The sequence below is a fragment of the Apteryx rowi genome, unplaced genomic scaffold (genome assembly GCF_003343035.1).
Source record: "Apteryx rowi isolate R43461 unplaced genomic scaffold, aptRow1 scaffold_642, whole genome shotgun sequence".
NCBI lineage: Eukaryota > Metazoa > Chordata > Aves > Apterygiformes > Apterygidae > Apteryx > Apteryx rowi.
In genome coordinates, this window is record NW_020450919.1 from 325,014 (window position 1) to 348,791 (window position 23,778).

General features: G+C 38.7%; 3 protein-coding genes across 7 annotated transcripts in view; 1 reads left to right on the forward strand and 2 right to left on the reverse strand.

The window, feature by feature from the left end:
• Positions 1-632: 632 nt before the first annotated feature.
• Positions 633-6,870, reverse strand: LOC112974964 (cytidine and dCMP deaminase domain-containing protein 1-like). Its single transcript, XM_026084488.1, has 5 exons — positions 6,663-6,870; positions 5,517-6,220; positions 1,734-1,917; positions 873-1,277; positions 633-643 (listed from the first exon to the last, which is right to left on the reverse strand). The coding sequence occupies exons 2-5, from the start codon at positions 5,649-5,651 to the stop codon at positions 633-635; spliced, it is 735 nt and encodes a 244-aa protein (XP_025940273.1). The 5' UTR covers positions 5,652-6,220; positions 6,663-6,870.
• Positions 6,871-10,991: 4,121 nt separating this feature from the next.
• YARS2 (tyrosyl-tRNA synthetase 2) lies at positions 10,992-22,227 on the forward strand. Its single transcript, XM_026084486.1, has 5 exons — positions 10,992-11,761; positions 12,030-12,197; positions 14,765-14,920; positions 15,271-15,441; positions 15,896-22,227. The coding sequence occupies exons 1-5, from the start codon at positions 10,992-10,994 to the stop codon at positions 16,053-16,055; spliced, it is 1,425 nt and encodes a 474-aa protein (XP_025940271.1). The 3' UTR covers positions 16,056-22,227.
• Positions 19,254-23,778, reverse strand: part of DNM1L (dynamin 1 like) — a 38,738-nt gene continuing 34,213 nt past the window's right edge. For 4 of the 5 annotated variants that reach the window (XM_026084481.1, XM_026084482.1, XM_026084480.1 and 1 more), the window contains one exon: positions 19,254-23,355. In XM_026084481.1, coding sequence (XP_025940266.1) covers positions 23,299-23,355 — 57 coding nt within the window. In that variant the 3' untranslated portion in view covers positions 19,254-23,298. The remainder of the gene's footprint in view (positions 23,356-23,778) is intronic. The other variant, XM_026084484.1, reaches the window with a different exon arrangement.

Below are 23,778 nucleotides of genomic sequence, written 5' to 3' on the forward strand. Positions count from 1 at the left end.
AATTATTAAATACACATTATTACAAAGAGGCAAAACTACCATCAAGTACAGCCAAAGCCAGATTTCATAAGAACACAACTTAAACTGTAGCAAAAGGCAAAGTTATTCTTTGATTAGTAATTGCAGAGTATTGATACAAATTTCTGAAAACAGACTATAGAATGTTATACAAACATCAAGAACTTCTGTTGATGGGATTCACTATAAACCCACATATTTACATTAATTATATACTGATAATGTTTAAATTACATATATAATGTTGCTCCCTTCCCCCTCCAAAGCATTAAGTGATAAAATTTTATATAGATAATATTTTATTTATATAGAATTCATATCAATTAAGAACCTTTAAGGCAGAAAATGAAAGGTAATTTAATGCTGTCCATGTCCCCACAAATAAATACAAAGCTATGCACTTCCATTTCCTCAGGTTTCATAAATGTCACAATGTAAACAGATCTGTCACTTAATGCTGTTTTATTTTGTATATATTATATACACATATATATGTAAAATATTTTGTTTTCTTTAAGTAACATTTTGAGCTTGAAACATAGCAGTATACTTCAAAAAATATTTTTACAATTACTACCTGTAACGATTTGGTTTTCCACCTTTTGCTTTAGGGTTCAGTTCAGTACTGCAACAAACATTATAAACAATAATGTTCAACAACAGTATAATAAATATATTAATGAAAAATATTTTAGCACTTATGTTAGGAAGGCACACCAATTTTTTTGATACTCATGTATATTGTGAAGTATATGCTCTTTGCTCTAACTAAATGAATCAATAGCAATAATAAAAAATAAATATACATCTTCATATTTTCTTGCTATTCTTTATGTACTCTCAGCATAACTTACCAGATCTTGACGCTTGAAAATAACAAAGCTGCAATGCATGTCGATGAATATTTTCATTATGACTTTTCCTCTCAGGTTGGAGAGTTCCCAGTAAAAGATTATAGCAACGTAAAGCATTTTTCATCCGTTTGAGATATGCATCTTGGCAGATATTCATGTTAAACCATGAACAATATTTTTCAAAATTTTGGGGTATCTCAAAACTCCTGTTGGGGTCCCCATTGCATTGTACTTTTTTTGCAATCTTTTTCACCATTTCAAAGATTGTCATGGGTAAGAGCACACTGCTATTGATATGGCTCCTAAGAAACATATGGTCAGCTTGCTGAATATCTTCCTTAATTTCTGAATCATCTCCCTTTCTTTCAGGGGCCCTCGGCCAGTAATAGACTGAAGAAATTGCACCTAGAGACGAACACTGAAAGTGACTTACAGTACAATATAATTGGGCAGGACATTCAATTCATGCTTTTTTTGATTAAAATAGTGGACTAACTTTCTGTTGTACTGCAATTCTGCAGACACATTAGAGTCCAAACCCCAGTATAGTTATCCATAGAGACCCACTCACATTGCAATGGGATCTGCAGTGAATACAGAACTATTTTAACAACTGCTACATTACTGCATTTTCATAAATGACCTCCCATAGCTTGCCAATCCTTGCCCAGGCAAGCGGACTCACTTACTTCTAAGAGACTATATGCAGAAAAAAGGATTATTTGTGTAAGGAGGGATTCGCTGGACTGAGCCACATGCCACAATGTTTTCCTAGACATGATGCTTAGCAGGGTCATTTATGAGCTTCTTATTCAAACAGAACTGCAGTTAACATAAAGAGATTTAAAATGTCTTATATACCTTGAATGAGGAATGTGGTACAAGTTGTGCATGGTTTCCTGGACAGATACACAGTACAGTTACTTAAAGAAGGAGGATTCAGAAACATTTGTTGTACAGCATGAACGCCAACTTTGGAGCAACTCATAGCTATCACTTTGAGTACTCTGTCTGACCCACATACTACAATCCCAGTCTTATTGAACTGAAAAGAAAAAAAAAACAGCTTATTTTTTGGCAGCAGAGTTTATTTTACAAGCATGCATATTTTACATATGTGCAAAAATACATTATAGGTTTTGCTTCATGGTATTACATATAAATGTTCTTTAGTCCCAGAATCTCTAGGTCTCAATTTCTCTTCATGCAAATTTAGTGTAAATTTAGTATTACTTTATTTTTTGTGTACATTAGTTCTCAAGAAATCCAGTGCTCTTCCTTTTCAAGCAATACATCAAACCCAAATTGAAATCAATCAGAAAGATCAAACTATAGATTTCTAAAACACTCTCAGAAGAATTTGTAAGACTAAAAAGCCAAGCTTCTTTTATCAAAGTTCTCCAAGAATATATACACCTGGGTATATATTATCAACACTATATTAGCTGTGATGGATAAAATAAGACAGTGGCATTAATGATTACTGTCCAAGCTTTTTGAAAAGGTACAGAAAAGATTTTATTTCTGTCTTCTGTACATTCATGTATTGCCTAGTGTTAGGATACCCAATGAAGACACAACAGCACAAACAGTAAATTATAGTATCATTGGATATAGCTCTCCTACACAATTGGTAGATGGATTACACGGTAACAAATAAGAATCATAGAGTAATTTATGTTGAAATGGAAATCTGGTGGTTACCTAATCCAACTCCCTGATCAAAGCAAGGCCAACTTCAAAATTAGATCAGATTATTCAGTTCTTTCTGAGAAAAAAATTTTTGTCCTCACTGTCAAAGAAGTAGTTGGAATACTCTATTTTAGATGATCATCTATCAATACGGCTGTTCTAAAGTTAAGTAACTGCTAATCAAAATATTTCACTAAGTGCAGGTCCACTCTGCCTATCCCTGATGGATCTCAGAATGGTTATTAAATACCTTATGCCATTTTACAGAAAAGAACAACAGCTTTGAGATAAACTAACATCTTTCAAAAAGACATGTAAACCTGAATTTCTGCAGCTTTCTTGAAGAAATAATAGTGTTAAGCAAAGCAAGTGGGAAGAAAGTAATATTGGTGATCTCATCACAGAGATATATCACAGACTATCCGACTAGAAGGTCAAAGGATGAAGTGCTTTTCTCTTTTTTCTCCTTTAAGCATATGGTCCAAGGACCATATGATAATGGTAGACTAACTATTGCAGATAGATAGCCATTAGAAAAACAATACATTCAGGATACATGTGAAGCTCTGGAAATATGCTGCAGCCAATTTTCATTTTGGCAATTAGAAAACAGATATTTTAGACTTGATTCTGACTAACACAGAAGAAATCACTAGGAACCTGAAAATGGAAAGTAATTACAGTAAAAATGATTATGATACGATGCATAAGAAAAGATCTTATAAGAACAGGATAATGATAATGATGTCAGCAAGACATATTTCAACAAATTTAAGGAATTAGTAGGAAGTTTCTTGGAAAAATAATCCAAGGAATAAGAGAGTCTGATTTACTGGAAGAGACTACAGAAAATATTCTATCCTGATGTAAAGGAACAGTCAGTAGCACCATGAGACTGTTTTGATTGTAGCAACTGATCTGTATTAGTCTGAAAATCAGAACCAAAATCAGACAAAAGAAAGGAACTAAAGGCAATATTAAAGATGAGCATATAGGAACAGTATAACATGTAAAGATTAACTGGAATAACACTGACGTTTCCACTAGCAAGGGATACAAAAGGCAAAAAGAAAAGTTTATATATAAAACTGCAGAAAGAAAATCAAAGAAAGCATAGTTACATTACATAACAGGAAGGGAGAGCAAACAAGAATACAGCAAAGGTGGCAACAAGATTAAACTGAAAACAAGCAAAACAAGATCCTACTTTGGAAAAGGAAACTAAATGAGCAAATACAAAATAGAAACCTGGACTAGCCATAAAAGAATCAACAGACTATTGTGAATTACTGTTTAACAAGCCAACAACAGAATGGTGCTATTGACCTATCGATATGATACATATTTACAGGAACTGTGCATGTTAAAGGCTGTAGTTACTCCATCTGAAGGACTGTCATTTAGGTTTTCATACTACTTTAAGAAGAATACTAACAAACTGGAGAATCTAAAGAAGAAAAAATATGAGGTTTAAAACCCAAGATCTAGGAGAAAGGCTGAAGCATGAATTTTTTCAAAAATTTTGAACAGTAGATTAGTCAAGGATGGCCTAATTAGATTTAATCCTGCTTCAATGCAGGAAAATGGATTAGATTATTTTTGTTCAGCCCATTTGTATGATTCTGTCATTTCATATTTAAAGCTGTTTCTTATTATTAGGTTTCATATCAAGGTCAACTGTTTATAAATCCAATAATATTTAAGAAGCAGTTCTTAGAGTTCTTAAAAGTGTAATCATCACAGCTACTCTTATCCACTAACTTGATCACCGTGAAGTATTTAATCTATAGCTTTATAAAACATTCTCAGATAATCTGGAGTATGAAAGACTTTCTATGAAAGCAAAACAATGTATGGAGCTGAAGAATTTTTAAGAGAAGTGAGGAAAACAAAGTTTTCATATTCACAGCTAAAATTAAGACAGGAGGTATTTTAACCATGGAAACAAGAACATACATAAATGATAAAATGGAAGTTGCAGTTATTTCTTTCAAAAAAACACAATGGCCCTTGGCACGCTTGAGACTGATTCAGCTACCACTAAAGCACCTATGGCAAACTTCGAGCCCAAACTGCAAAGCCTACTACTCCTGTTCTGCGAGGAAAGGACAAAGGATTTCTACTTGACAAGTAGCTTTGCAGAGAAGGCCCCAGGGCTCCTGGTGGACAAGAAGTTGAACAAGAGCCAGCAGTGCACCCTCACGGCAAAAAAGGCCAATGGCCTCCTGGGCTGTGTAGGAAGAGCCTTGCCAGCAGGTTGAGGGAGGTGATCCTTCCCCTCTGCTCAGCACTGGGGAGGCCACACCTGGAGTGCTGGGTCCAGTGCTGGGCTCCCCAGTATAAGGGAGACATGGAGCTACTGGAATGAGTCCAGCAAAGGCCAGGAAGATAATTAAGGGACTGGAGCGCCTGTCATATGAGGAGAGGTTGAGAGAGCGGGGACTGTGAAGGCTCAGGTGGATCTTATCAATGTGTATAAATATCTGATGGGAGGGTACAAAGAAGATGGAGGCAGACTTCTCAGTGGTGCCCAGGGACAGGACAAGAGGCAATGGGCACAAACTGAAATACAGGAAATTCCACCTGAACATAACAAAACACTTTTTCACTGAGAGGGTGATCACTGTTACCAGTTGCCCAGAGAGATTGTGCTGGAGATAGCTGTCCTGGGAAGTATTCAGAATCCTACTGAACGTGGTCCTGGGCAACCTGGTCTAGGTGTCCCTGCTTGAGCAGGGGGGTTGGACCAGACAATCTCCAGAGGTACCTTCCAGCTTCAGAAATTCTGTGAAATGACCATCTAACTCATCAGACTCATTCCCCCACAACAGTAGCTAATCATGTAATAGAGGTTTACATTATAAATATGTAGTTTGATGGATGTCATTAGATATTTTAAAGGATAATTCTCTTTAAATGGCCAAAATATTTCCCAGAAATGGTATTACATACCTCCTCAGATGGGGCAACACAATATGGAGAGTTTTCCATATGAAGAGCTAGAAACATATATAAATCTCTTTTATTTTCTAAGCGTATGGATGGATCTGAACAGGTCCAAATAAAGAGGTCATAATTAGCAGGCATATTCAAATAGGACCATACTATGGAAAAGACACTGTTGATTACTGTAATTCAGGTATAATGGCAAGTGAGGGCAGACTATCTAGGCAAAGGAAAAATAGAAATACACACATATATATATGTTTATATAGTGCACATATAGATTAACTGTCAGAAAATACACTGAAGTGTGGTGGAGAGAAATTAGCACTGGTGTTCTCTAAGGAGTGTAACTTACTTCTAAGCAACACTGCTTAGAAACAGTAAACAGTCATAATGCAATACCACCACACAAATAATAAAGTAATAAACCCCCAAACCCCAGTAACACTCAAATAAAAGGTCTGTGCTGTGATTAACCTCCTGCTTGTCACTATATCTTACAAAGAAATGGTGAAATTTCAGTTCATGTCTTGTTTTTATGTTTTTTCCTGAAGCTAGAGATATGCCAGTCTCAGTTTACTACATTGAGACAATTAACTGAGTAAAGAGATACAAACCATCCTCCATGTTCTAGACTCCAGAAGGTCTCCTCTCCTGAGAAGAAAATGTTTTTAAAATTCTTCCTTTCAAACTGCTTTTCAAGCAAAATGCTGCAGCAAAGAGAATATATATATAATCAACAAACAATTTAGCTGTATTTAGTCATGTTTTAAAAATACTGTAAGCCTTTCACCCCATATCAATACAAATGAAATGTAAAGGAAAATCTTGTACGTCGTATTGCCAACCCAGTTTCTCTTTGCCAGCACAATAAATCTTCATCAAAACAAAAACACTTTGTACACCTGTGAAGTATATAAGTATCAATTCAAAGACATAGAACAAAGTACTTCACAGCACCTTTTCCCATAAAATACCATTAGCACAACCATTAAATATTTCACAGATACTTCATCAGTTTATTTCATTCATTAGCTCACTGATCCTAAATGGACTATTTCTTTTTTTGCATTATTTTTCACCCAAACCTGATTTTTTTCTATCATGTGTATCCCCAATGTGATATCATGGAGTAAATCTATATTCGCTTACCCGCAAGTCTATTAGCAAGAAGTCTTCAGTGATAATGGTTTTTAAATGACAAAATGATGCCTTTAAAAGGCATTTAAAATGAAAGCAGTGAGTCATATATGCTCTTCTTTTCTCGTTGACACTTCCTTTGCTCCACCCTGTCAGTATCACTGTGCCATACAGAGGTCAGTTTTGTGGAGGGACGTCGACCAGGCCTATATACAGCTAAACGCTCTCCCCCCATATTGAAATGATGAATTAGAGGATTTGTATCAAGATCTTTATTTAGTACTGTACCAAACCCTAATAAAACATCTCCTGGCTGTGTTAACTCAAGAGTAACTGGACCACCTAAATACCTCTTATCTTCTTTTCAAATACATAATCTGCTAATACTGATCTATGTAATTAATATATAAAGCAGGACTGTCCAAGATTGGAAGGGCTTGTTATAACAACTATGCAAGTTCTCCAAAAGTACCAACAGTATTTTTCCATACTTTATTATGCTGTTCACTCCACTTTTGACTACTAATTTCTTCCTACTGCAGCACTTTGCTTTGTTTTCTTATCAAACTATACCAAGCATATAGGATTTCCAAAATGTTTCCAGTATCTTTTACAGGCATACCTCGGAGATATTTCGGGTTCAGTTCCAGACCACTGCCATAAAGCAAACATCACAACAAAGCAAGTCACACAAATTTGTTGGTTTCCCATAGCATATAAAAGTTATGTTTACACTATACTGTAGTCTATCAAGTGTGCAATAGCATTATGTCTAAAAAAGCAATGTACATACCTTAATTAAAAAATATTTTATTGCTAAAAAATGCTAACCATCATCTGAGCCTTCAGCGAGTTGTAATCTTTTTGCTGATGGGGGGTCTTGCCTCAGTGTTGATGGCTGCTGACTGATCAGGGTGGTGGTTGCTGAAGGCTGGGGTGGCTGTGGCAATTTCTTAAAATAAGACAGCAATGAAGTTTGATGCATCGATTGACTCTTCCTTTCACAAAGGATTTCTCTGTAGCGTGCAATGCTGTTTGATAGCATTTTACCCACAAGAGAACTTCTTTCCAAATTGGAGTCAATCCTCTCCCACCCTGCTGCTGCTTTATCAGCTAAGTTTATGTAATATTCTAAATCCTTTGTTGTCATTTCAACAATGTTCACAGCATCTTCTCCAGGAGTAGATTCCATCTCAAGAAACCACTTTCTTTGCTGCTCCATAAGAAACAACTCCTCATCCATTAAAGTTTTATCATGAGATTGCAGCAATTCAGTCACATCTTCAGGCTCCACTTCTAATTCTAGTTCTCTTGCTATTTCCACCACATCTGCAGTTACTTCCTCCAGTGAAGTCTTGAACCCCTCAAAGTCATCCATGAGGGCTGGAATCAACTTCTTCTAAACTCCTGTAATGTTGATATTTTGATCTCCTCCCATGAATCACAAATGTTCTTAATAGCATCTAGAATGGTGAATCCTTTCCAGAAGGTTTTCAGTTTACTTTGCCCAGACGCATCAGAGGAATCACTGTCCACAGCAGCTATAGCCTTACGAAATGTATTTCTTAAATAATAAGACTTGAAAGTCGAAATTACTCCTTGATCTGTGGGCTGCAGAATGGATGTTGTGTTAGCAGGCATGAAAACAACATTAATCTCGTTGTACGTCTCCATTAGAGCTCTTGGGTGACCAGGTGCATTGCCAATGAGCAGTAATATTTTGAGAGGAATCTTTCTTTCTGAGCAGTAGGTCTCAACAGTAGGCTTAAAATATTCAGTAAACCATGTTGTAAACAGATGTGCTGTCATCCAGGCTTTGTTGTTCCATTTATAGAGCACAGGCAGAGTAGACTGAGCATAATTCTTAAGGGTCCTAGGATTTTTGGAATGGTAAATGAGCCTCGGATTCAACTTAAAAGTCACCAGCTGCATTAGCCCCCAACAAGAGTGACAGTCAGCCTGTTCTTTGAAGCTTTGAAGCCAGGCATTAACTTCTCCTCTCTAGCTATGAAAGTCCTAGGTGGCATCTTCTTCCAATATAAGGCTGTTCCACCTACATTGAAAATATGTTGTTTAGCATAGCCACCTTCATCAGCTATCTTAGCTAGGTCTTCTGGATAACTTGCTGCAGCTTCTGCATTGGCACTTGCTGCTTCGCCTTGCACTTTTATATTATGAAGATGGCTTCTTTCCTTAGACCTCATGAATCAGCCCTGCTAGCTTCATTCTTCTGCAGCTTCCTCCCCTCTCTCAGCCTTCATAGAATTGAAGAGAGTTAGGGCCTTGCTCTGGATTAGGCTTTGGCTTAAGGGAATGTTGTGGCTGGTTTGATCTCCTATCCAGACCACTAAAACTTTCTCCCTATCAGCAACAAGGCTGTTTTGCTTTCTTACCATTCGTGTGTTCACTGGAGTAGCACCTTGAATTTCCTTCAAGGACTTTTCCTTTGCATTCACAACTTGGCTGTTTGGGGCAAGAAGCTCAGCTTTTGGCCTATCTTGGCTTTCGACGTGCCTTCACCAAGCTTCATCATTTCTAGCTGTCGATTTAAAGTGAGAGATGTGCAACTCTTCCTTTCACTTGAATGCTTAGAGGCCATTGTAGGGCTATTAATTGCTCTAATTTCAATATTGTTGTGTCTCAGGGAATAGGGAGGCCCGAGGAGAGGGAGAGAGATGGGGGAACAGCTGGTCAGTGGAGCAGTCAACACACACAACATTTATTGATTAAGTTCATCACCTTACATGGGTGCAGTTTGTGGCACCCCAAAACAATTACAATAGTAACATCAAAGATCACTGATCACAGATCACCATAACAGATATAATAATAAAGAAAAAGTTTGAAATATTGCGAGAATTACCAAAATGCGACACAGAGACACGAAGTGAGCACATGCTGTTGGAAAAATGGTGCTGATAGACTTGCTCGACACAGGGTTGCCACAAACCTTCAATTTGTAAAAAACGCAGTATCTGCAAAGCACAATCAAACAAGGTATGCCTGTATTACACTCATCAAATTAGACACGTTGTTTTGTTAAACTAAACCCAGAAGTCAGTCAAAAAAAGAGTAAACAGGTCTAGACAATGCTAGAAAAACAGGACCACTGTTTTTTTTGGTTTAGCAGTTCCTTGATATAACATGTGACCCGCAGAAACCCTTTTCTTCATAACACCATACTGGCAGGCAGAAGTGACTTATTTCAACAAACAATAAAACAGGAAAAAACAAGGAAGTTAACAAGCAAGTAAAATACATAAAAAGATACTGCATCCAATTTCCTGTTAATTCATGCCAAAGATAGCACTTTTTTAAGCAGGCTCAGATTTGCAGAGTGCTGGGGGTGTAGAGTTGTAATTTTACTAATTTAAATTTAATTATCTGGTATCAGTTCTGCCTCACAAATTACTGAAAGCTGAAGGTTCAGTTTCCAATGCAAGAGTTTTTTTGGCTGAAAGTATTTCAAAAACCTAGTATTTTGGGTTGACAGTTTAGAAATAACTGAAGGAGGAACCAACATGTTGTATTTCTATCTGCAGTTGCTTTAATTTCCTGAAAGGTAAGAATCATCCAGTATGTAAACCGGCAACATTTTTACCACAGACTATTGAAGTCTTCCCAAACATTCTTTTAAACTGGTAATCATAGCATCTTCGGTCAATGTTCCAGTGACTTTAGTGCATCACTATAAACAACCAAACAAAAAAAAAAAAACACACCAAAAAAAACCCCCAAACCCCACCACACAGAGGCACACCCACTCAAAACTCTTCTATAGCACAAGGTTCTTTACAATTTCGTTTCCTAATGACACAAGGCATCTTCGGCAAAGTTGCATTTTGGAACTTTAACCCTCGTGCTTTAAGGCAAATGAAATCCACTGACTCAGAGGAGGGCTGAAGAAGGCAGAAGGGCCCCGAGCAGGGCTCCATCGAGGCTCCCCGCCGCCCGCCCGGAGCTGACAGCCTCCCGCTCCGGCCGGGCAGGGCGAGGCCGCCAGCCGCGGCAGTCAAACCAACTCCCGAGGCGGCCTTGCCCAGGCTGGGCGGCATCGCGCTCGCCTCCCTCAGGGCGCGGCTGAAGCCGGGTGGGCCACGACACTGCCCTCCCGCCGCTCCCCGACCACGGAGACCCGCCGCCACCGCGCCACGGCAGCGCTGCCGAGAGCCGCTCTGCCATGCTGCCCCCACCACCCCGCCCCGCGCGCCCGTAACGGCTCCGCCACCGCCACCTAACGGCTCCCCGCGGCGCTCCCGCCCCGCCCCCGCGCGGCCCCGCCCCCCGAGCTCGCCCGCCGCTATCCCAGCGTCCCCCGCGCGCGACGCCCCCTCAGCCAAGATGGCGGCGCCCAGGCTGCGGTGGCGCTGCGGCCGGGCGGCGGGGCCGTGGGGCGGCTTGCGGCGCGTCCACCAGCAGGCGCAGCGGGCCGGGGGCACCAAGGGACTGCTGGCGGCGCAGTGCGAACGCGGCCTTTTCCAGGAGGTGTTCCCGGCGCAGAGCGCGGAGGAGCAGCTGCCGGGCCTGCTGGCGCCGGGCCGGCCGCCGCTGACGGCCTACTGCGGCTTCGACCCCACGGCCGACTCGCTGCACGTGGGCCACCTGCTGGCCGTCATGGCGCTGCTGCACTTCCAGCGCGCCGGCCACAACGTCATTGCCGTGGTGGGCGGGGCCACAGCGCGGCTGGGCGACCCGAGCGGCCGCGCCAAGGCGCGGGAGCCGCTGGCGGCCGAGCGGGTGCGGGCGCACGCGCGGGGGCTGCGCGCAGGCCTCCGGCGCCTCTTCGACAACCACCGGCAGCTCTTCTGGGCGGGCGGCGGGCCGCTGGGCCAGGCTGCACTGCTGGACAACGCCGGCTGGCTGGGCCGGCAGCCGCTGCTCGACTTCGCGTGCGGCGCCGGCGGGCGGCTGCGCATGGGCACGCTGCTGAGCCGGCAGGGCTGCCAGGCGCGGCTGCGCAGCGCCGAGGGCATGAGCCTCGCCGAGTTCCTCTACCCGGCGCTGCAGGCCTACGACTTCCTCCACCTGCACCGCCACCACGGCTGCCGCGTCCAGCTGGGCGGTGCCGACCAGATGGGCAACATCATGTCCGGCTACGAGCTCGTCACCAGGTGCGGGCGGCCGGGCCCGCGGCACGGGGGGGAGCTGCGGGGCAGCCCCTCCGCAGGGGAGCGGTCGTCGTGCGGCGCGGCGGCCGTTGCTGGGGGCCTGGCAGCCGTGGCACCCCCCGGAGCTAATCCGCGCCAATTCGAGTTTTTTTATGGTATTATTTCACTGCTTTGTGTAAAGGATAGAAGAATCTTACAGAATGCTTAAGTTTTATTTAAGCTTACCAAGACCTGATTTTTTTTTTTCTCTTTAACGTATGATTCTTCTCAGGGTGACAGGAGAACATGTGTTTGGAATTACTGTACCTCTTATTACCAGTACCACTGGAGATAAGCTGGGAAAGACTGCTGGTAATGCAGTTTGGCTGAACAGAGATAAGACCTCTCCATTTGAGCTATATCAGTTTTTTGTCAGACAACAAGATAACATAGTTGAAAGGTAAATAGTTGCTCTTCATCTTGCTTTCTGTCATTGTTTATAAAACCTGCTCCTAACTGTTCCGTGTAACTGTTCCATGCAAATACGTGCAATATGAGGTCATGTAATTAGTATCATTTCCAACAGCACCATGCAGAAGTAAATGTTAATGATAATTATATTTAACATTCTTGTTAAATAAACAAGCATGACTGGTTCATAAATATACAGGATAGTAGAACCTCTTTCCATGCTGATTTATGCATCATAAATTAGTGTTCAGGTATGAGTAAAGCATAACAAATTCTAGTCTGCCAGCTGGGTGACTGAAATTCATCTTTTATGATGTATATCACTTTCAGTACTATAACATCATGGTATTGAATGAAATATCTAAGTAAAAAGCAACTGCAGTTTTAATAGATACTAACTACTAAAAGTTTTCATGTAGTATGAGGTAACCAGACATACCACATTCTAAGTGCAAGAAGCTTCTTAACTAGTGGTAAATAAACACACAGAGTTCAGCATCTAGAACTGCTTCGCATTACATACTACACTATTACACGAGAAGAGTCTCATGAAATAGTGAATATATTCGTAATCAATTTAAAATAGTGTCTTGGTAGGAAAAAGCTAAGATGATCATGCTTATGATTGTTTTTAAGCATCTAGATAAAAACATACCTAGGAGACAGGTACACTATAGTAGCAGCACAATTCTAAAGGGAAAAAATGATACCATTTTAAGCTCGTGGCAGACAGTGTAAATATATTTTCAGGGTAGAGCTTTTCAGGAGTCAGTTTTAAGTCATTGTTGAAAGTCAAACAACCAAGGCAAAAGAGCAAAACAGAACCAACAAAATTCACATAGCTGGTCGAATCAGTAATTACCGGCACCTCTTCAAAGGTAGTATTAATCAGCACCATGGGCTATAGTTTAGTAGTGTAACTGTAGTATTTACATATGAAAACCTCTTAAGTAATTTTTCCCAACTCTGGACAAACATACCACCTATTTCTATTTTTTTCTTTACTCAGATAAAAACATAAGTCACACAAGTATCAAAAAAAATTTTAGATGATGGGAGTGCTTGTTATGTAAATGACCAAAAGTGCTAACACAGTAAAACCTTAGGGCTGTGTAAGTTCTTTTAAAGCATCTTGCAGAAATTTTAGTGGGCCTTTTTGAAAATTGCAGATAGGAATGATTTGCATCATTTTGACTATACTTGATGTTTGAGGGCTTTATTGAAGTGATCTGTACATATTCCTAATCTTAGAACGTGGAAGCAAAGACTTTTTTCACATTCTTATCTGCTGCTCACTATTATAATAGCAAGTGGATTGATTTGCAAAACAAATATCACGAGACTGAAGTGCGGCAAAACTTGAAGGATGTCCAGCTGTAGCCGGACCATGTTTAGTTTTTAGGACACGTTGTAAAACATATAAAGACAAAATCCTAAATAGCCATTTCTCAGGGTAGGGCAGTTCCAAAAATGCTTTGGATTCATTTTGCTGTCTCTGAATCCAAGTCAGCCACACGAAACACTTGTATTCTCACTGACCAATCTAAAAATACTGAAATCGTATCATGAAAACACAAAAGGATAGCAAAAATATCAGAAATACCATTTGATGCGTTACCTTCATTGATGGCAAATCTCCATGTTGGAATGCTAGTGACATGGCTGAAAATAAACAGCTAATAGCTTTATTTGAAGTATTATGTTAATGTTTTCTTTAAAAATCTGTTTAATATCAATGTCAAATTTCAGTATTCATAATCCTCAAACACAACTTGCCTTTCCCACTGTGACCTCTTTCATGACTCAATTACCTCTCTCAAAGGTTTACTCCCAATATTTTAAACTTAAATTCTGCACCCATAGCACCTTTCAGCAGAGAGGTATGTGGGTACTTAACATTAAAATATTTCATGCTTTCAGACTTTGTAATAGTAAAGGTACCTTTTTTAATAAACTGCATTAATGACAATGCGCTATTGCAAGCCTATTAAAATGGGCTTTGTAAAGAGTATGCTTATAATGTGCACATCTAAATTCTTGGTTATCCTGAATAATCTTCCTGTTGAGATACTCATTTGTCATTATGTAGCATGCTTCTGTACCATAATCACTGCAGACTGGCAGTGGTACTCTGCTTTAGCATATTGTATAAATACTAGACCTATATAACATAGACCTATATAATATAGAACCCCATTAATAGACACACAGTAGCAATCAGACCTGTAAAGTAAACACTTCATGAGAAAAGCAAGCTCTTGATTGCAATATAAGTGGCTTCATGAAAGCATTTGGCACTTCTACATTATTTTCAAAGACATTATGCTCAAGGGAATACTAAATAAAACACAAGTTATTATGTTAAGCTGAAGTACACAGGCAGGAGTAGAGAGTTGTTTGAAAGGGTAGAATACTTGTAGTACAGATTTCATGAAGTGATTAAGAATCATTTTAGTGTAGTTAATGAAGTTTGAATGACAGTTAAATCTAAGGTATATGGCTGCATAGATAGGTATGACAGCTATATAGACAAAATAATTTCTTCCCTGCTTGTAGATACCTGAAACTCTTCACCTTCCTTCCTCTTGAGGAGATTGACCACATCATGGAAATGCATGCTAAAGAACCTGAAAAATGGGGCCCTCAGAAACGACTTGCTGCAGAAGTAACTAAGCTTGTTCATGGTAGAGAGGGGCTGGAATCTGCTAAGAGGTGAAGTTTGATTTGTCGAGCAGTTTTCTTTCAAATTTGTTTGATGGTAATTATCCATAGCTTTTCTGGGAGTGTTTTCATGGGGTTGATTGGTGTTTAGCTGTTACAAGAGAAAAATGTAATAATTGCATAGGCCCAAAGGAAAATATATTAATGAGTAAAATCTGCATATAATAAAATGTTCACTGGGGGATATGTGTAACTCTTCTTAAGTACCCTTGGCACTGCCTGGACCCTCCAAAGAAGTTGGGGAGGGAAATCCTTTGTTTCATCTGACTAGCTGAACTGCATTTTGTGTGAAGATGAGACTAGAACTGTATTTTGAGTGATCATACTTTTTGTTTTCACAGGTGTACTAAAGCCCTTTATTACAGCAGTGTGGAGGCATTAGAAGCTATGTCTGACCAAGAGTTACAGGAGCTTTTTAGACAAGCTCCTTTTGCTGAACTGATGCTTGAACCTGGAATGAACGTGCTCGACTTGTGTCGCAAAGCAAATGCCATTCCAAATGGACCTAGTGGGTATGTTATCACTTGTGCTTTTTACTAGTACTTCACTTACATGGGCTGTAGTGGTGTGTTGTGAGAAGTTAAACAAAAAAACAGAACAGCCAAATCAATTAGTAACTTGTTAGCAATCTATGTACCAGTGTTAAAGAAAAGGGGGGGGGGGGCACGGTAGGTCTCATTCCATTTTGAAGTGGAAGGGTAGGATATGGTAGTCTCTTGTACCTTAGCTGTAAAATCTACGGTTGATGAAAGTACAGCTAGTAATAGCATACGTTTCCTTATATTCTCTGCCTCTCAGAAAAAATGGGAGTGGCAGAGGCTAAGGTTGATTCCAGTCACTTTTTATGTCCACTGAATTTGGATCCAACCAAAAAACTACTGAAATAACTCTTAACTGAACTTTGGATACTTTGCAGCAATAAATAGTTTCCTCTTGTAGTTACTATTGTGTTTTTGTTTTTTTAAGGTACCAGAAAATTACAGATGGTGGAGTTTCAATAAATGGGATTCGAGAAACTAATCCTGAGACTGTTCTTGTTGTTGGACAGCATATTCTCAAGAATGGAGTATCATTGCTTAGGATTGGAAAGAAAAATTACTATGTTATAAAATGGCTGCAGTTGTGACAACAGGAGATCTCCTTAAAATGAGGTTATCATTTCAGCTCTGTTGCCTGAAGATGTACTTGCAGATGTTTCTATACGGTGTATTACTGTGCAGTTCACAAAAACTGCCTAATACCATAGGGTAGCTTTTCTCAAAATGCAAGAACCAAAATAGACTGAAGGGGTTCAAATAAAGGCAGCTAAGATTCCGAAGATGTATGACTTACTTATGTTTTAATTGTGACAGCGAGTAAATTATCAGACTTACTTTCTGATTCAGTATTTAGCAAGTAATAAAAAGAAATTCTTACCAGATTCTTCCATCTGCAGCACCTCAGATTCCTTCAGGATAGATCACACTTCATTCATGTAGCCCTCAAACTGCAAACATCATGAAAAGCTGCACAATCTACATTATGGCAGTTGCATCTGCATTTGGATTTTTGAACTCCATTAGAATTATTATTTTAACAGTGGGGCTTTTTTTTTTTTTCATTGACAACATTTAAAGTTAATCCAGTGGCTATGAATGTCAGCTGTTACCTGCAAAGAGTAGCCAGACTTGAGTGACAGTTTTGTTCTGTCCACTAGGAAATAGTAAGGTACAGAACTATTTAAAACACCAAAAAGGAGCAGCTGGAATTGCCTTGGGAACAGGCACAGCTAAACTGTGGAATTGGAATATTGTCTTGTGCCACTCCTGGATCTTTTTATCTTGCATAGAAGTTAAGCCACCGAAGAGACTCTAGATGCTCTGTGTTATTCAAAGCACCATTCATAAGAGGATATGCACAAGAAAACAAAAAGATTAATTTCAAAGTCAAAGATGGAGACTTTCTTCCCCTCAAAAACTTTGTTTCAAGAGAAGAAAAAAAGTGACCTGACACTAGTGCATAATCCACAGCACACTGAGCAAAAGCGTACTAGAAACTAGTATTTCTTACAGAGGATATATGTTGCTGTCCACTTTGACTTCATCCTAACAGAGAAACCTGCATAAGTGAGTAAGGGCAAATACCCTACAATCAACATCATCTTCTGAACAGGTTTGGCTTAAAGCAAGCTCTGAAAGAGTCACAATAGAGGATTAGACTGGTTAAGCCCTAATATGTGAGTTTCTTATTGGTTATGTATGGGACACTGCATAAAAGCTTTCCAGCCTTAGCACAGTAGTACAAAGCAAGACCACTTTTTGAAATGTAAGAGAAAAATGTGAGTGTAAATTCACATCAAGGCTGCTGAGACTTTCGAAGCTTAAATCAGCTTGATGAATTCCTTTTATGCCTTCTGGGTGCTTACTGTGATTTACAGTGTGGGTGGCATTCATTCTGCTTCTTCAGTCCTGTGAATTGTATGGATGCATCTGTACTATCTAAAGTTATTTAAGAAAGGTGTATCCTGGCATTGACTCTGTGGGCTCTACAGTAAGTTGCAAGATAGTGTTACACCCAAAGATTTGAACCACGTACATGAAAGCTTTTATGATTTTTCAATGCCTGGGAGTAGGTATGTATGTTGTGGGTGAACAGCAATGGAAGGGTATCTATCTGGACCAGAAAGTACATGATGGGAGCTACAGTGTTTTTGCAACTAAAAAGTCAGCCCCAACATATAGAATCAGTATTGGGTCAGGAAAGAACAGAGAAAAATATGCCTAGTGTTTATGGTCTATCCATGTCCTGATTTTTCTGGTAAAGGGAGCATGCATGGTACTTCAAGAGCTGGTAGAATAATAATGTCTACAGTTAAAGGCACTGTTGCTTTGTTTTATTGCTCTGAAACACCCTTCATTACTAACTAACTAGCCTGTAGAGCTGCTTACGCTCCTGGAAATCAAGTGAGCATGGAGTATAGTACACTGCCAGATTCAAGCTGCTCTCTTCCCATGATAAATCTTAAGCTGGGGTTGGGTTGCTTAGACAAGAGAGGGTGCCAAGGTCCTTATAGCCAGGTCACCTGAACAACAAAAAATCCCCTCCGTGTGGTTACCAAAACTTGTTTAGAGTACAAGCCCATGCTCAAATTACTTATAACAGAGCTTGTTAAATGACTGCTACAGTAATAATACAATAATGTAGTGGTGGCTGAGCTGGCTCAGAATGTTTTTTTTGTGGGTGCCTCCCTGCCCCAGTGCAAACAGGTGTGAAACACTCAATCTGATTTATGAGAGAATTGCTTTGGGCCTCAGCTGCAGTGTTGTTTTTAAGGTTTAAGGTAATCCTCACTCTTCATAGGCCAACAAGAATTTCCTAATCTGTGAAACTCAAAGACAGTAAAATTCCACAGCCACAGCAACTGCAGTGGGAGAGGCCCTAATTTCCTGATGTTAGAATTAGTCACCATATTTCAGCTGGTTTAAAAATCAACCCAACTATGAAAAAAATGGAAAAATTAGCAACTTTCAAGAATCTAGATATTCTAAATTTGGAGGGAGTTTCTTTTGGAGTTTATTGGGTTTTGTCTTTTTACTTAGGATATCTTGACATTGGCTTTATCTGCACTGTCCTTGAAGATTTCAAGGGTAATAAATTATAGCAGCTTCTTATGTATCAGTTTCTTCAGATTATTAAACTATAATATGACAATACTTTCAGTAGCTCACTACATGGAGCTAATAGTATTAATTTCAGTCTCTAGACTTACCTGCTTGACAGTAAGGATAGTGAGATATCTCTATCTTATTCCCTGTTTTTATTTATTTTTTATATGTAAAGTACTCATGTCATTCTTACCTTAAAAAAAAAAAAAAAGCCCTACATATCTTCTCAGGTCTCAAGACCAGTTTGTGTTACTTGTTATTTTGCCTTAAGGTGCTGCATCAACAATCAGTTATCCTAGAGGAAGTTTACAGAGAAAAATCACAACCTTAATGGGAGAAGGGTGGAAGTTAATCTAATTCAAGAAATCTGTTTTCCCAGAAGCTCATCCACTTCAAATATTTTAGTCCTCCTGCTCCTTAAATGGTAGAAGCAATACTGAAACATGCCAAGCAAGAACAAAGTATATTAGCACACAACCATGTTAACCTCTAGAGAAAAACAACAAATCAGATTTGACAGTTACTTTCTGGTTGTGGGAAGTACACGCCTATGAGTAGAAGTCTTATTTATTTCTCATGTCTGGTCTCTCCTGCCTTTTTCATCTGCAAATGATGCAGACCAGCATATACCCGCAAAACATCCACAAGAAATTTCAGTTTTGTTAAAGCATTACTACCCATTTCAATAAAGTATTAAAAGGATTTTATTTATTTTTTACAAATACACACAAAATAAAAAAGGGAATTAAGTTCTTTGTATACAAGGTTTTTAATAAGATTCAGCTCCAAGAAATTTACTCTGTGCTTCCTTCTGACCAACCCTTAGCAATCCAAACCTTAGGAAGTCCTGACTCTTTCCAAGGAAAAAGCTGAACACAACCACTATTTTTCATGGCCAGGCTATTGGCTGTCTCTACAGGGTGTTATGCCTGAATGATAGAACAGTTAGGCCAGAATCAAAGATGACTGAAACTCTAGTATTCTTTCTTAGGCTAGTCTTATTCCTCATATATCCCCAAAACAGCTATGGTCAAGTGATGATCACTGAAAGACATAACCCATTCAAATGTAAACAAACAAATTAATATTACTATTTCAGTATTTAATGTGGCTACAAATGTGTGGTGTGGAATAATTATTTTAGGCCAGAGTGGTTGGTTTTTTTGTTTTGTTTTGTTTGTTGTTGTGGTTTTTTTTTTTTTTTTAACATTTGTACATTGTCTTGAGAAACTGAAAACTAGAGGACTTGAATATGAACACTATTGTTGTGGTAGCTAGCAGTAGTAGTAGCTGCTTTCAAGCAGTGCTTAACTTCATAAAACTATCACAATGAAGAGGTGAAGGGTAAATGGGCAGGCAGCAAGTAAACTACAAGGAAGCTATCTGAGCATAAAAACGCCTTCACTAGTTTAAAAAGTGTAGCTACTTTGGCATAAAACCATATTCAGTTGGCCTTCTCTGCCTTGCTCTTACACTTTGAAGTATTAATCACCTGACTCTTTCTGCCCTCAAAGCAAAGAGTTTGACCAGCTAGAAGTTACAAAAGCATATGCATTTGAGAACTTCAGTATCTACTGAAAACACTAGCAGTCTGCTCTCATACCTAGACTGAGAACAGTGAGAAAAAAAAATTACTCAAGAGAATTCAATCCAAGCTACCAGCAGAGTCACAGCAGACAGGCAGGTTGTTTCCCTTGCTGTATTCCATAAAGCAGGAACTTGGACTTGCAATATATCCAATCTAGCATCTCTCAAAGCCAGTCCTCTACAAAATATACAGCAAAGGCAAGTTTTACTTATTTTTGTTATGTCTGCTTTAGAAATCTGTTTGAGAATACAATCTCGGAGCACAGACACTTCCAAAACTCATCTATTGCACTGTGAAAGTGAAATTTGAAATGGACTACTAAAAAACCCAAGTAATTTATTGACAAGCTATGTTCAAGCACTCACTACTACCTTTTATTTACAGGTGTATCACACATACTTCAGGTAACATCAAACATTTACTAGTCTAAACTTTTGGCTACTGAGGTTATTCTCCCCCATGGTTGTATGTTTCACTGGATACCAAGTTTTTTCTTCAAGTTAGCTGAATGTTGCTCACTGATGACAAAAATACAGGTTTAAATTAATCAAGGTGGACTAGAAGAGATTTGTAAGCAAGCAAGCTAATTAACGGAAGTTATTCAGTTGCTGTCGTCATTATGCTTTTTTCCATAGTTTCCTCATCATTTCTTCTAATGATGGCAGCGACAGTAGCATTTTAAGTATTTCAGTCCAATTCCAGACAACACATTGTTTAAAAACCATTAACAGCCACCAGCAGCCTGTCTGCACTATTACTTACGCTACCATATAAGAACTAACTGTATAGAATCACAGGAGGGCAAGGGCAAATGTAAGACTGTAAAAATATAGTTAATCATTCTATAAACTTGTAAGAGCGTATATTCCTGCCACCTGAACTACAAGTCATTTCAAAACTGTATTTCTGGGATAATTAATTTTGCATATTATATGTTTATTTAATAAAAGGATTGTTACAGCATGGATTTTTAAAGATTTGCATTGAGGATGACAAATTCATTTCTTGGCACTTATAAATTATCAATTTTAAAATTTTGGTGAAACAAAAAGTATCATTTCAAAAAACATTAACACTTTGGAAATTTCACATGACATTACACAGCAGGTTATCACTTGCAAGATTTTCTTAAATAAATGGAACTCATTTGCTTTATGAAGAAGCATTTTGTAACTTTACAAGTCAGCACATTTCTTGACAATACTGTTTACTGACATTTGGGAGTTAAAAACTTAGGTAGCAGTTCCACTTACTGAAAGTCTGCCTTGTTAAAAACATTTCTTAGATGTCAAAAGTGCGGGAAAGATGTTAGGTGGATTCCAACTAGAAATTTAACGTTTTTGACAAAGTACTAAAAACTTTCACTGTTGATCAAAATTGATTTGGAAACTGGCTTGCACTTCTGACTTTGTTACAGTCACATTTCCTAAATCTGAGAAGGTAATATATCTGGACAAGATACGAGAACTTAAAATTACTTTCGTTATAGTCATTATATATGATTCATACCCCATGAATTTTTAGACTGTTTAAAAAATACAGAATGCATTTCTGTCTTGCATAAGTTACTTCAAATAATGCATAAACCAACCAAAAATTGCATCTGTCAGACAACTCCCGGTGCATATACTGGTGCCAAACTGAAGATTACCAATACAAAAAACAGATTTTTAACAGATGGTCATGGAAACTGGGGTCTTAACAGCTTTTAAATTTTCAGTCTTTAGCAGCTTAGAAAAGGCATTTCATTTCTGTTAATTGATGAAATGGGGAAGGAATTGAATGTGGGAATAAAAACCTCACTATACTGGCCTGATTTACTAAGAGCAAGCCATGGATGTTAACAGCAGTGACTTATTTTTCATGCAAGTTGTGTTAAAGATAAAACATCAGCAACACCGTAACAAACATTTTTACTTCATACAAAAAAGTAAATTTGTTCGAAAAGTACATGCAAGTGTGCTGGAATTTGAATAAATTTTTATTCATAAAAATTTAAATGTTCACCCTTTAAAGGTCAGTGTGATCAATATTTACCTGCATGAATTAAAATCATAAGAAAATAATGAATTCATCAACTTAATTTCCAACCTAACATTTCCTAATTCTAAACAAAATGGATTGTCTTCAAAAAAGAAAGAAAAGCAGACAGCACTGTGAAGTTTCCTCAAAAGTAACTGTAATCACTGGTAAAAATTCCAGCCCCACAGACTCTTTCATACTGTCATACATTCCAAAATCTGAAAAAAGTTATGGGGATCCCCTTCTGCCAGGCCAACTTAATCTGTTTTTAAAAGAAACACTTACTATCCCATAACGGTTGTGAAATTCATTTTTATTTTTCAGTTCTGCCAGAACAAATTTACTTGTGGATGGTCCAGGCGCTTGGTCCCGGGAGAGAGGGAGGGGAAGGTATTCTTGCACCTGATTGTCTTCCCCAACATTTATACACAAGCTCCAGTGCACGTTAATAACTTTGCACCCACTTTTTAGTAGGCTGTTACTTCTCTGCAAGCTCCAGGCTATTTTATCTTAACTGAAACCCCATTAAATGAAGTTCAAGTTCTGTCCACAGTTTTAACATTCTGAAAAAAATGGGGACACACATACACAGTAATACGGTAGACATCTCTACTGTGCTATAAAATTGAGATCTCCATCTGCCATAGTGCATGCAATATATCCAGGAAAGAAAATACATGGTGCTCTCCTCTTCACAGTATTTAAACTTCTATTGTAAAAGCAGCTTAAACTATGCCACAAGACTACACTGTCCATCTTAACCACAGGCAACCTGTTTAGCAAGTCAGGCACTGGAACTTTAATGTTTTTTCCCCAAGTTCAAATGAGACTGTCAATGAGACAGTAGACTTGGTCTGCTTTAATTTGCACCAGAAAGCTGGTAAGGAAACATTTAGAGCCATTTATTATGTGGATTAAATACGACTTATTTTGCAAAATACAGCCTATTTTTCTGTTTGCAAATCAAACCAACTGTCTTTACATGAGCAGATTTACACAGTTGCAGTACACAGATAAGAGTTCATAAATAAAAGTTCTACTCCGTATACCATGCCTAGCAATTTTCAAGTCAATGTATCCTCCAATCCATATAAATAGCGTGACTGGTACAGTCTTCACCAAAGATGTGTCTCACGAATCTCTGCAATGATCTGACTGGCTCGCTGCAGGGCCTGCACACAGTAAGACAGAAAAGGTTATTTGACCTTTCCAAAGAGATTTCTCAAGAAATAAGAACAGCACTCTAGGATGCACAATGTTAAAATTTAAAGCAAAGCTAATCTTTTTCATTGTGAAATGAGTGGTTACAACCTGCAACAACACTGATAAACAATTCTGAAATCTTCCATCTGCAGAAGATTATGCAAGTTAAAAATACTACAAAGCAAAAGGTGGTGGTAAAACTGTAGCATACCTGTCACCAAATCATTTCTCTAGAGAAATAAGAATTAGAAATTAATTGAAAACAGAACTTCTGGTTAGAAGCAAAAAGAGCTCAACTCCTCATTTTCAGCAATTTTTACATACTCAGTGTTTCTAATGACATATATGTTTGTTTTAACATTCTGTATCTATAATTACTTCTTCAGTGAGCT